General features: G+C 51.0%; 1 protein-coding gene across 12 annotated transcripts in view; it reads right to left on the bottom strand.

The window, feature by feature from the left end:
* Positions 1-1,332: 1,332 nt before the first annotated feature.
* MORC2 (MORC family CW-type zinc finger 2) overlaps positions 1,333-13,605 on the bottom strand; it is a 40,403-nt gene continuing 28,130 nt past the window's right edge. For 5 of the 12 annotated variants that reach the window (XM_033412769.2, XM_033412774.2, XM_033412776.2 and 2 more), the window contains 16 exons: positions 13,162-13,247; positions 11,883-12,023; positions 11,634-11,788; positions 11,412-11,540; positions 10,804-10,909; positions 10,377-10,509; positions 9,171-9,245; positions 8,705-9,085; positions 8,021-8,152; positions 7,540-7,594; positions 6,994-7,135; positions 6,664-6,891; positions 6,479-6,572; positions 2,883-3,071; positions 2,698-2,790; positions 1,333-1,603 (listed from right to left, as the gene is read on the bottom strand). In XM_033412769.2, the coding sequence (XP_033268660.1) occupies positions 1,535-1,603; positions 2,698-2,790; positions 2,883-3,071; positions 6,479-6,572; positions 6,664-6,891; positions 6,994-7,135; positions 7,540-7,594; positions 8,021-8,152; positions 8,705-9,085; positions 9,171-9,245; positions 10,377-10,509; positions 10,804-10,909; positions 11,412-11,540; positions 11,634-11,788; positions 11,883-12,023; positions 13,162-13,247 (2,208 nt within the window). In that variant the 3' untranslated portion in view covers positions 1,333-1,534. The remainder of the gene's footprint in view (positions 1,604-2,697; positions 2,791-2,882; positions 3,072-6,478; positions 6,573-6,663; positions 6,892-6,993; positions 7,136-7,539; positions 7,595-8,020; positions 8,153-8,704; positions 9,086-9,170; positions 9,246-10,376; positions 10,510-10,803; positions 10,910-11,411; positions 11,541-11,633; positions 11,789-11,882; positions 12,024-13,161; positions 13,248-13,605) is intronic. The other 7 variants (XM_033412773.2, XM_012538206.3, XM_033412772.2 and 4 more) reach the window with 5 other exon arrangements.

Here is a 13,605-nt window from a genome sequence, read left to right as displayed (position 1 = left end):
GACCATATGCTGCCTGTGATGAAAAGAGCGAGCTGGACAGGAGAGGAACCACCAGCTCAAGAAGCCCTAAGACTCTTCGTGAATCTTCAGAGGAAGAGGTCAGGGCCTCTCTGAGTGGTATTTCCCCCAAAGAGCCCTTGCCCAGGGATGTGGTTTGGAGAAGTCCCAAACCCACAAGTCACAGGTGCTTCTGGCCACGTGCACAAGTGGGTAAAGACCTCCGATTCCCATGGGGCCTGCCTCCCTCGCCAGCACTTCCCAGGCTACTGGAGTCTTCACAGGGCAGCACGTGGCCACTGCTGACCAGAGGTGGCTAGATGCTGGAAACACACCGAGAGGTCTGAATTGCAGACCAGTGGCACAAGACCATAGTTCTTGTGCCTTCAGAAAACCCAGTCCCCAAATAAAGGGGGATGAAGAGAGTTGGGAGAAATCAAACCAGAATTTTTCCAATGGCCATTAAAGAGAAAATTCAGCAACTCTTGCCTTTGTCTTTGACCCTGAGAAGTTGAGGGACACAGCTGTATGAGGCTGTGACCAGGCGGGAAGGAAGACATGGTGTGCTTCCTGCAGAGCCACCTCTGGAGTCCCTGTGGCTCAGTGACCCCCTCCTCCCATCTGCCCCAAAGCAGGGACCTTGACTGGGCCTGGTGGGGCCAGACGGGGGACGCAGTAAGAGAAAAAGCAGCGCCAGGCTCTCCAGATGGCCGGGACCATTGAGGAAGGTGTGCTCCCTAGGACCCTGCCACACCCACAGACGAGGCCGCCACCAACCAGCACAGGGGCTCCTTCACACACATCGTCCTTTCGTAAAAGGAATCCTTTGGAATTCAAACATTCAGTGTGTTACCCGGGTCAGCAGTCTGACCAGAGTCGGATCTGTCCACTCAAGTTTTTGAGGCAGGAAACCTCACTGTCCACTGTTAGTTCTCCAGCAGGGAGAATTTAGGTGGTGGATGGGGAAGTTGAACAGGAGGATCTTTCTTCCCCAAGCTGTCTGGACGGTGCCACAGCCAAGACGGACCACTTGGGCCACCACTCACATCCCCAACCTGAAGGAGCAGCCACGAGACAGGGAGCTGCTCAGCGCTGAGCCTCCTCCTGACCATGGCCCTGTGGGGATCCCCTGGATTGGAGATCCTGGGGGAGCACCAGCCTGGGGGGCCCTGCCCCTCCCCCAGTCTTGCCCCTGGAGCCTCCCCAACTTCCAAACAGCACTGGATTCACCACATCTTGAGGAGCCAGGAGCCAAGAGAAGCAGCTCAGACTTGGCATCCTGCTTCTGTTCTCTGCCCAAGAGTCACCAAAAAAAATGTATGGTCTCACAGCAGGCACAGCATCTTGTTTCTTTTAAAAAATAAATATTTATAAACGTAGGGAGGAAGATTCAAAGAATCAGAGTCTCTTTCCCTCCAAAAGCACAAATATCCCATGTGAGTCAAACCAAGGTAAGTCCATCAACCCATAAATGAAACTCCACCCCCAGGAGCTCTGCCTTGAGGGGCAGGGGAGCTGATCTCTGGCTCCAGGCCTCTTAGTCCCCCTTGGTGATCAGGTCCTCGATGTAGGCATCCAGCTCGTCATCTGTGTTAATGTCTATATCCTGGAACAGAGCAGTGCAGGGTCAGCCAGGGGCCACAAGGTGGTGGGGGGCCCGCCTCCCCACCCTTTTTGCAGCCCGTGCCCCTTCCTCTCGCCCCTCCACCCTGGCTGTCAGGCCTTGTCCCTTCTTGATCATCTGCCCACTCCCTCCTCTGTGCACAGATGACGCCCAGATTTCTTGCTCCTACCCTGCCTCTACCCCAAGTTCCCGGCTTGCCTTAGCCATGCTGCAGGCTTCTCAGACTCAAAACATCCAACAGCTCAACGGCACCACCCACCCCGAGTTGCTCCATCTTGGTACAGGCCACCACCGCCTCCCCTCCACCCAGGGGCTCAGACAAACCACAACCATCACCCTTGTTTCCTCCCCTTCCCTCAAGACGTTACAACAAATCTGCCCACTTCTCTCCCTCCTCACTGTCACCATCCAAGGTTCAGGCTGCCAGAATCTCTCACCAAGACAACTGTGGGAACCTCCTCACTGGAGTCCCGGATTCTAACCTCCGCCCCCTCCAGGCCCTCCTACAACCAACCAGAGTAAATGTCTTAGATTGCAAACGTCTTAGTGCCACACCCTCCAGAGACTTCCCACCTGGTACAGGGCCCTGCTTCTTCTATCGCCCACATCTCCCTGCCTTGGGCCTCAGGCCCTGCTCTTCCCTCTCCCCAGAGCTCTCACATCCCACTCCTGTGTGACTGGTTCTGCCCTCAGCTCAAGCACCTCCTCAGAGAGGCTTCCCCTGCACACCCTAGTAAAGCGGCATCCCTGTTTTCTGTCTCTCTCGTATTTACTTCACAGCACTTCCCGCCAACAGTAGTTCTGTCTCCTCCACTTGTTGGGCTATGAGAGCAGGACCCCTATCTTGCCTGTCTGATTCACCAAAGGTCCCCAGGACAGGCACAGAGCAGTTGTCCTCAATGTTTACTGCCTGGATAAAGGGCTGAGACCCTACAGGGCGCTCCCTGCTTCTGGGCTACCTAATCCCATCTGGGCGTCATCTGGAAAATTGAGAATGTTTTTCTGTTTTATGACTTGGAGGGTTCTCAAACCAGGTTGTATATCAGAATGTCTAAACAAGGGCAAAAGTCTGATACCGTGGGTCTGGCTGGGATGAGGCCCAGGCAGCCGCACCACCTCCAGCCCTCCTGGTCAGGATGCTGTGCAGCCAGGGTTGGAACCACAGATTCCTGTGAGTGGGGAGAAGGGAGCAGGAGGTGCCCAAGCCCCCCCGCCCGAGACACCAGGTGGTCCGCTACAATGAGAGGGCTGCCTGGCTCACCTCCTGCACCTTTTGCAGGAGCGCCACGATGTTGGTCCTCAGCTTCTGCAGCTTCTCCTCTGTCTCGCGGAGCTTTCTCTCGGAGGTACGCAGGCTCTCCTCGGAGGCCTTGGCCCGCGAGTCGGCGCGGCTCTGGTAGGAATGGCACAGGTTCTGGAGCCCCACTTCATACTGCTTGAAGTACTCTTTCTGTTGGGAGAGGAGCTGGTGGGTGAGTGCATGAGCTCACGAGGGTCCCCAGTGCCCTTCTAGATGGGCACTGGTGTCCCCAACTGGCTCAGCACAAGGAAGCTCAGTCTGAAGGGATGCCGGACCCAGAAGCAAGTGATCTCTCTAGCTCCAGAGAAGAAAGACCTCGACGTCCACCTCACAGGGCTGCCACGAGGACGAAAACAGGATCACACATGAAGCACGTACCAAAGTGCTCTGGCAGACTGCCAGCCGTGAGTAAATGTGAGGGACGATTCTCACCATTCACCTTTCTAAGTGCACAACAGCACTTTGAGCAAACCACTTCCAAGTCACAACCAACAATGTCAAGATCAAAAGTTCTCTTCCACAAGTATTTTATCAAGCACCTATCAACAACAGATTCCTCCAGGTTTGTGTAGTATGTTTATACAGCATCAGAGCTTTTCACCATCTTCCCTGAGTACCTGAAACTTCCCGGGGGTGGGGCAGTAATGTTAACTAGCACTTTCTCTAGACATGGGGCTTTATCAAACTTTTAGAAAGTAGCAGAACACTTGTTTCAAATGAAAGTTACATGGAATCTCAGTATAAAAAACAATCTGGGTAATAACTCTTTATGTTTAATTTCAAAGTTATAACATTATGATTTACTCATAAATCACCAACGTGAATGATGAGGCCATTCTGATGAACACAAACCCATGACCAGCAGGTCCTGGCTAACAACTGCAGTCTTGCCAACTCTAGCATTTATTTACTTCTGTGAAGATGTATGAACTACCTAGCACTGAACGGCTAAAAACTGCTGTTTTTAAAACGTGTTAGAACTATTTAATTGTTTACAATCTAGAATACTATCCCAGTAAATCAAGATGGCAACAGAAACTTCAAATTCTGCACAAAAAATAATTATCACTTGGCAGCGCAAAAATAAATGTTCAAGCAGGTGCCAAAAGTATTAAAATGTAATACACAATGTCTTAAGCCTAACTATGATTTGTATTCATTTTAATTTTTTTTCCACTTTTAGGCCATTAAAGATTCACAGGCAGTTACGTTACTTTTAAAGTGTGTGTGTATATGTGTGTATATATATATATATATATATATACATTTTTTTTTTAATCTAGTATTTGCAGGACCCCTGACGGTCTGGAACTCCTAGTCCAGCATGATGAGCAAAAGGACGGTCATTTACAAACTGACAAGGATACAATGAACATTAGACTCTTGTTGTGTCCCGAACGTTAAAAAAAATTAAAGTTTGAGTTATTTTAGGCATTTCACTTAGGTGGCTATTAAAATGATGCATTAGTGGTACACCTCCCTTTACAGGCATAAGCCAACAGACTATTTTAGGCTCAGATGCTCCTACTGACTGTGCTTTGGTCTGAGCGGTCAGGGCCACTGCACCCAGGCTTTACTCTGACTTTGGCAACAACTTTAAGCCAAAAGCAACAAACATGCCAGGCCGACCTAGCTGGCCTATCAGCTGTTTGTTCCTGGGATCTGCAGAGGATGCCTGCAGCCTGAACAAGGGTAAGCGCTGAGGTGTAGCAGCTTTCTGTGAAGCCACCATGAGTTCTGCACCTTCTAGCTTCCCCAGGGTGCAGTGCCCCCTCATCTCGCAGGGGAGCAAGACCCTTGTCCTAACAAGTTGTTCTGGGTTCAAATCTGGGCTCTATTAAGACAGACTGTTCACCTCTCTGCCCCTGGGTTTCTTCAGCTCCTAGCCTCATTTCCCTTTTTTAAAGTAGAATGGAGACAAAACTCCATGTTTTCCTCTCTGGCAAACTTTATCAAGCATACAGCTGCCCACGAGGGCCTGCCATCTTAAACATATTAACCCTGCAGTTTCAATTCCAGTTGTCCTCTCCAGAAACTCCTCCCTAGAAAACTTAAGCTATTCCTACAGCAGAAACATCCTATTGATGTGGATGACTCCCAATCCCCATCTCCAGCCCTGCCCTTCCCGCCCCTCCCAAGTGCCAGCCCCAATCTCCAGTGTCCTGTCCACTGGACATCACCAGAAATGAAGTGCTGGTACTTCCAGCCCAAGTCAAATCACAACTCGTCTTCCTCACCCTCACCCTGCTTCTCTCCCAGTTAACAGCTTTGTCATCAACCTCCAATTCCCACAGGCCTGAGAGAGAGGGAAGCACGTGACCTCTGCCTCCTCACCATCACCTGCCTTCAGTCAAAGAAGGACCCCTGACACGGCCCCTTCACCTGTCAGAGCTCCCATCCCCCCTCCCTGACCTATTACCATTAGACCAGCTTCCCTGTCCCTGTGTCTCCCATCCACCCTCCTTCCCAGAACCAGAGTTACCCTCTTAGGGGCAGGGTCAACAGACTACTCACTGCCTGTGACCAAATCAGCCTGCCACCTGTTTTTGTAAACAAAGCATTACTAGACCTCAGCCACATCCATTCCTTTGCATATGGTCTTATGGCAGCTTCCACACTGTAACGGCAGAGCTGAATAGTTGCCACAGAGACCTTACAGCCCATAAAGCTGAAAATATTTGCTAACTGGCCTCTACAGAATAAGCCTCTTGACCCCTGCCCCAGACATGGTTCAAGTCGACAATTCCATCCGCTCAAACCTTTAGCTGGGCCTCCATTTCATACAAAGTTTAAGCCACTGCACCTCAGGGGGGTGCCCCCAATGCCTCCTATCCTGGCTCTGAGGGCCCTTCTCCCTGAGTGCTCACCACAGAGACCACTGCCCTGGCCCCCACCTGCCCTTGCATCCCTGAGCCTTTGTTCACAACAGTCCCTCTGCCTCAAACACTTCCCGTCACTTCTACAAACACTCGCCCAAACCCACATTTTCTTTAGCCCTGGTCACTCTCTCCCCCTCCCAGAGGCTGCCCCAGCCCTCCCACCCACCTTGCAGAGCACTTACTGCTCTCAGCCTCATGTCTAGGTACCTGCTAAAAATTCAGTCTCTACTGACTCTTAAGCCACTTGGAGGCTCCAGCACTGAGGCACTGCATCTGCATTTGCTAAATAAGATCCCACGCTTATCTCCACACACCACGAGCTTCCCTATACCTCGGAGCTTCCCTATACCTCCAAGAGTCACGTTTCCGGCACTTTGAACCTAAGCTCTTTACTGTTTCCTGCCTTGACAGAGGAAAAGGGACATACTCCACACAAGTCACACCGGGCCTGTCCCTAAGCGAGGATTCCACTCCACCCCAGCATCTCACCAGCTGCACACCAGTCTTCCGGCTGAGCAGCTTCTTTTTCCACAATGTAAAGTCCCCTCTTCCCTTCCCTCAGCAGATGAAAGGGAAGCTGGCCAAGCGGGGAAGGGCGCACACAGCTGAGAGCTGACAATCACAACAAGCACCAAGGGGGGCGTGCAGAGTCAAAAACCAAAGGCTGGGCAGACTCACCAGAGGAAACGATATTAGCTCATCTGAATTCATAGCACTCAGCTCCTTCTTAGAGATGGGGAAACTCGGAGGCAGGAAGTACCGTAAACAATTCCTAAGCAAGAAAGAAGGTGGAGACTGGAAATCAGAATGGCACAGAGCTAGTGGAGAACCAGCGCTGACCCCGGAGCAGGACGACAACGCACCGAAGGATCTGGACGAGGAGGTCAATGGTCTCGTGGTTGGTGCTCGGGGCGGTGGTGTCGGGCTCAATGCGAATGCAGTCTGAGGTGGAGGGTTCCGCCATGGCTACAGCCTGCTGAGCCACTGCCGCCTCCTCCTCCTCCTCCCCGCCCTCCTGCTGCGTGTCCGGGCTCTGATACTCCGGGGAAGGGGGCTTCATCAACCGCACATCCTCACTGCCTTTCTCCACCCTAGGGAAGACCCAGTGTTTGTGTCACGTGTCCCAGGCTCCCAGGATGGGCTGCCTGCCCCTGCCCAACTCTGTCAACCCAGCCTCCTAGAAGGGGCATTACCAGCGGTCTCTTGGTGTCGTGTCCGTGGGCACATAGTCAAACTTCACCTTCCACCGCACCACGTTCTTGCCCAACTCCACGGCTGTGACACGGCCTGTGTACCACTCCCTGTTCACACGCACCTCCACGTGCAGCCCTTTATCTGAGAGTGCAGATGGAGTTAGAAAACTAGACTAGAGCCCCCGACCCAGCCAGGGCCACCTTGAGAAAGGTCATCCCAGGTTCACAGGGACAAGAACCCCTAGGAGCTTGACGCCACTATGCCAGGGACATGGAGCCCAGCCACTCTGGTCTCCTTCCCCAACTGTCATGAGAGTGCTGCAGAGCAGCATGGTAACTGCCAGCGGTGAACACCAAGGAACTGATACTAAAAATAAACACGAGGGCGTGCTAGCCTCAGCATTCTTCTCAGAATTAGACTTGAAACCACTGTTGCTTGAGAGCCTGGAGCCAGGAAAGCCTCCATGGGCCTTCGGAATACGGTGCTGCTGGCAAGGGGCCCCCTTCCCACTTCCCCACAGGCTCTGGGCACCTCCCTAAACTCACCTTTCTGAGCGCTCTTGAGGTCAGCTGGGTCCTCTTCCCCAGCACTGTCTGAGAGCTGCAAGAACAGAGTCTGTGAGAGGCACCGCCAGTGCCCCTAAAGAACAGACTGTCCACCCAGGGTCATAAGCCATCACCTCATGTCGTCTTGTGCGGCTGTTTAAATCCCCAGGCCTCACTGAGAGCCACTCTCTCAACCATTATCTCAGTACGTACACACCTGCCTCCAAAAACGTCAGTAAACAAGAGAGCAGGCATAGGGGCAGAATGTCACAGACACGGAAGTACATCTGCGTTGGTGTCACCTCAAGCCTGTGAGTAGAGCCACAAGCCAGTCTCACTCAAGATCCTCCCAGGTACCGTGTTTCTAGTCGTCTGTGTGACTGAGTGTCCTTCAGAGATGGACTAGGCTTCTGAAAGGCTCGTGTCACAGACTGCAGGTGGCGGGTGGAGACCCTGGGGAGGGAGAATGCTGAGAACCTACCTCATTCAAGTCCTTTTTTTCCTCCTTCACGGCAAACTTGCCCCGCTTGGACCTCTCTTTCCTCCTCTCAGCCTCTTCCTCGGCTTCTTCCTCATCAGAGACCCCAAGACTCCGCTTCCGACCAGGAGTGGCCTACAGCAAGAGAAGCGGGAACATGAGGGACCCTGGCAGACCCTCAGGTGCTGGAAGATCCCATCTGGCCTAAAGGAGCCATTCAGAAAGGGGTCTGTGGGTCTCAGTCCCCGCCAGGGCTGGGCTCCCAACAGTACTAGGGACACAGCAACCCCCGGCCTCTACGCCCACGAGGACCTTTGCTCAGAGCTGTCACAGGGGAGCCTCTCAGTTCACTCCCCACTGAACCACACCAACCACTGCTGCAGCCCACCAAGGCTGTCACCAGATTGCAACCTCTGCCCACCGCGTGAGAAGCCAGTGAAGGCGACTCAAGTCTGTGGAGGACCAAACCTTGGAGGGGGCACCAAAGAGCTCCCTGGACAGGGAACCAGCAAGCTCTGTGCCCCCCATGAGTGCCTTCAGCTATCAGACTCCTCCTCTGCAGGGGCAGCACGGAAGGCTGATCTCCACTGAGGCTTCTCCACCCCCCACCGCCCCCCATGCAGTCAACGCTGCCCCCTCCATTCCTATACCACTGTGGGCAGGGCTGGAGAAGGAGGAGCATCTCACCAGGGAGAGTTTACTGGGCGGCTCCGGCTTCTTGACCACTGGAGTCTTGATGGCTCGGGGGGCAGGGACCTCCCGAGGGCTCTTCGAGTTGGGCAGCAGAGATGGTGATGGTGGCTGCACGGGAGGGGCGGGCCGGGATGCAGTCTTGACTGGAGTGTTGGCAGGCTTTCGAGGCACCTCAGGAGGCTGGAGCAGCCTGGAAGTACTGGCCTCCTCCCGTGCTGTCGAGGCAGGAGGCTTTGGGACACTGCTGATAATAGGAGCCTTTCGGGGCTGGCTGGCTGGTCTGGGAGCCTGCAGGGAAGGGGGTCTGCTCGGGGCATTCCTGATCACAGCAGGTAAAGGAGGTGACCGAGGACGCTGAGGTCTACGTGCAGGTTCCTGAAAGAGGCCCAGAGAGAGTGACAACATGGATCCCAGCATGAGACACCTGAGGAAAAGCCCTGCCCCTATCCCTGGGCTTTACCTCAGTGGAAGGTCTGGTGGTCACTTCCAAGGGCAATTTCTTCAGGTCAGCTTGGGAGCGGATGGGTGTGGTTTTCTGCAGGGTAAACATGATGAGGAGGTCGTTTGCGTATCTGGTACATTCAAGTAAACTCTTTTTGGAGCCCCACAGTCTGGGACAGTGGGCAAATAAAAAAGAACCCCTGGGCCACAGTCCTACTATTACAAGCCTCCCATTCTCACTGAGAAGACAAAAATTCACAAACACTAAACTACCAGCAAATTACAGGATTCTATATGATTAATCCAGCAATTGAGAGACTGGGGAAAAGTGTCAGTAGACTAAATTCCTATAAAACAAGCCAAAAAGGTTGGAGATCCCTAAAGGCCAAAGCCGGAAAGGACAGGTGGGAATTGGCAGACAGGGAGGCATGCATACAATGAGAGCATCTGCCTGTGCAGAAGTCAGAAAGGGAAAGGCTTTTGTAATAAATACGATAAACGGTTGATACCACACATATATCTAAAAAAACCTGACTAGTCAATTAAGAAAAAAATTTAAAACAACAGTAATATAAGAGAACAATAAGCAGTTCTAAAAGAAACACGAAAAAGTTGTTCAATTTTAGAAATATGAAATTCAAATTTAAGATGTGTATCTTTGCTTATCAAATTTGCAAAAACATTTAAAAATAAATGTACTGCTAGTAAAAAACAAAACATAATACATCTTCTGGAGAATAATTTGGAAACAGTTATTTAAAGAAAACATAGAATTTTAAAAATCCTTTTACTCTTTCAAATTCACTTCTGGAAAACTAGCCCAAGAAAATAGTTATGCACTAATAAAAAAAAGTATGTGTGTGTGATATGACACAAGTAAGTCATGATCTCTATTTCTAATAAAAAATATATGTATTTATGTGTATGTAGAGGTCATAAAAAGTTGGAAGGATGTGCAGTTAATGGTGGTTACCTCTAAGACAGGATACGTACTTTCTGGAGTTTCAAAACATTCTAAATGAATCGGACCTCTTTGTAATATATAAACAAAATTTGTTTTTTAAAAGAATGATCAAGGCATACTGGAGAACCAGTGTGCCTGGAGGTTGGGGTTGGGAAGCTTGGGCAGCACTCATGGGTGACAGAAGGATGAAACTGAGCCTGAGGGAACAGAGGAGACACTGAGGGGTCCTGCCCATGTGCCCACTGCCCATGACCCACACACCTGCAGGGCCTCCAGCTTCTCTTGCTGCTGGCGAATTTTCTCTGTCAGTTGCTTCTGCTTCTCTTCCTGTGTCTTCAGATCCTTTCTGAACGTCCCCAGGGGAACCTTCTGCTTCTGTTCAGAAGCCTCACACCTGTAGAGAGAAAGTGCTAGGAAGGGTGTGGCAAGATAGCTCCAGGTAGGGCAGGGTCCTTCCTCCTCAGCCAACCCATGCTCTCTCTCACCAGAGCAACCTCAGACTTCCCAAATGCACAGAATTAATACTCATTGCAGGATACACTTCTATTATTTCCAGGCACTTATTATACACAGCAAGACAGAGATGTAAGGATATGAGCACTGACCTCAAGAAGCATAGTGGAAGAGTGGAAAAAGCACGGGGGGAGGTGGGGACGCCCACAAACTCCTTGTTAGAAAAAGTGCTCACCGGTCCTGCTCAGGATCAGGGTTCATGGAGCAAACCCAAGTGTCAGGGTAATCTTTTTCCACAGAACTCAGCTGGAAGGGGAGGGTCCGCCACTTCAGACACAAATCTGTGACACAGAACATACCCCCAACAAAACATCAGCCATGCCCACCAACAATAACCAGGCTCCTCCCAGCCAGGCCCAAGGCAGAGATGCCCCCGACTTTCTATGCAAAGATCCTCAGTCTGGCTCCAACTCTGCCTTCCTTACAGAACAGTCACTCTTCTCAGGGACAGTGATTCCAGCAACGATGGAAACTTTATACCACGGACCCTCAGCGGCCCCAACCCCTCTCCCTCCTCCAGCAAAATCCTGACTCAGTCATCACTCACACTTCTACCGATGTGGTACCAAACCTTGTGAGACCCGGCAGGGTAGATGACCTCCTGCCTCATTTAGAAGGAACAGGTGGGCACAGCACAGCCCCAAGACTGAGCTCCCAGGGCCATCACCAAACAGACTCATATCCCTAGTGGGACATACGTCCCTGAATGTCAGTGCATTCAGGAGGCCAGCACGGTGACTATGATGGAAAGGAGTCAGGAGAAGGTGCCGACCCCCAACTCACCACACTGGATGGTGGTTGGGATTTCCATAGCTCTCCGCCGTTTGTAACGCAGCTCACTGGATGGAGGCTGGTTCCAGTTGGCAGAGAGGTAGCCGAACTCATCCCAGAACTTGATGATTCCCCGCTGGGCTGGAAGACAAGCACCCACACATCGCGTGAGGAGTCAGCCCCCTGAGGCAGCGAGAGGATCTCAAGGCTGGAGGTGAAGCGAAAGGGCATTACCAATGGCGATGTCCTTCCAGTACTGCGCCAGGTGCTCCCCCATCGCCCGCAGCAGGTGCCGGTACTCCTTGGCATCAGCAAAGTCCTGCTTGTTGTGTGTAGGCTCCAGGACCAGGTAGGGCACATCTACAACCCCAACGACCCCGCCACATGCCCTGCAGGAGGAGGTAGACAAGGCTCTGTCACCCCACTGACCAAACCTCTCCCGCCAACCATCCTGGGCTGAAGCTCTCCTCAGGCAGCACTCACATGCCCCCTTCCAGCTGTGGGCCCACTTTCTCATACATCTTGATCAGGCGGCTACAGTTGTAGATGAACATGCCGTCCAGGTCCCGGTGTTCGATGTTGACCCCAAAAACAAAGTTCAGTTCCTTGGGTTCTTTAAGCGCTCTGAGAAGACAAAAGATAAATTCAAACAGATCAACCCATTAACACACAAATACCATGGTGTTTAAGATGTATTAAGCTTAAGCTGAAACTTGAGACACTTAAGTTTTGCCTTTGCATTCAATATGCAACCTGTAGACTTGACAAGGATACTCACTGTGCAGTCACTCTAAGCTCCCTAATTAAAAGCATATGACTGTAGGTTTTGGTATCAAACAGGGATGTATTTAGTATGAATGGGATTCTGTGAAGCTGTTGCAAATCTCTGCTAAGATGCTTATTTAGTAGAATAAACACAAGGTCATCTGCATAACCATTCCACTAATGTGACAGTAATTAATTTTAAAAAGACAAAAATTCACAAGAACAATAAACATGTGAGAGAAGAAATGATCATGGGATAAATGTCAACAAAATCGTGGAAACTGAAAAGCAGATAGATGATCAGTGGACAGACTCACGGGGCAGATACCCGAAACCTAGGCCTGTGGTGAGGAGGCCAAGAAGTAAGCAAGGACTCAGGCCCAGAGCCTGCAGAGGCTCCAGACATGGTGGGGGACATGGAGATCATGTAATGAGCCAGGACAAATGCCCAGTCTAGATTAAAAGGAACAAACTCAATCTATAGCATTATTAAGAGTACATATCACCAGGTGGGAGAAGTATAAGGGAGTTTACAGCTGTATTTCTTAAATAGTCTGTATTTTACAAGTTGTATACTACAAGCATTTTATACATCCTTTAAATGAAAAGAAAAAAAAGGAAAAAGGAAAGGAAGAGGGAAAGGATGGGCAAGGTGAGGAGAGAATGGAGGAGAGAGAAAAGGGGAGAAAGGAAGGGAGGGAGTAGGGAGGGAAGGTGAGAGCGCTGCCAGTGAGGACAGGTTGGTGTTCAACTCAAGGTGCTGGCTCTGCCCACCTTGTCCTGGCTCAGGGGAGAACTGAGCTGGGTAACCTCTCCTGTGGTGGGCATGTGACAAACGTCTGGGAATCACAACATTAATGGCTTTCTCAAAGCAATCTGCATGTGACAGAATAGCAACCTTGTGGGGTGGAGAGGGATTCCTCAAGCTCTTTCTTTGTCAATAATCCATACAAAAGCTACATAATTTTAAAAGACCCAAGGCCAGCCGGGCACTCACCGCTGCTTGGCCTCCTTGATCCGCTTCTTGACATCAGCTTCTCTGCGAAGGGTAATGGCCGTGTTCTGGACCTGTCGCAACATCACCTAGAAACACACGCCAGCACCAAGTAAGGAGAGGAAGTGCTATGGGCCACAGCTGGTAATATCATTAACACATCTGAAACTTCTCACTTTAAATCACATGGACGCAAAAACAGACCTAGAAATTTACTTCCTTTCCACAGAAAAGGGCCCTAGCTAGGGACAAACACAAAAGCTGTGCTTCACTTGACCAGACTTGCTGACACGGAGGAGGAAACACCCCCAACTGAAACAACAGTCTGAAGAGGTGTGTGTGTCGCAGGGGAGGGGTGGAGAACTGCTGACCCTTACTGCTGTGTGTGACCTGAGGGAAGTGACCCTCTTCCATTTCTTTCTATAAACTAAGGATACTAACAGTGTC

This window comes from Orcinus orca, chromosome 15 (genome assembly GCF_937001465.1).
Source record: "Orcinus orca chromosome 15, mOrcOrc1.1, whole genome shotgun sequence".
Classification (NCBI taxonomy): domain Eukaryota; kingdom Metazoa; phylum Chordata; class Mammalia; order Artiodactyla; family Delphinidae; genus Orcinus; species Orcinus orca.
The sequence above is the reverse complement of the archived record's forward strand: the minus strand, read 5'-3'. Positions and strand labels throughout refer to the sequence as shown.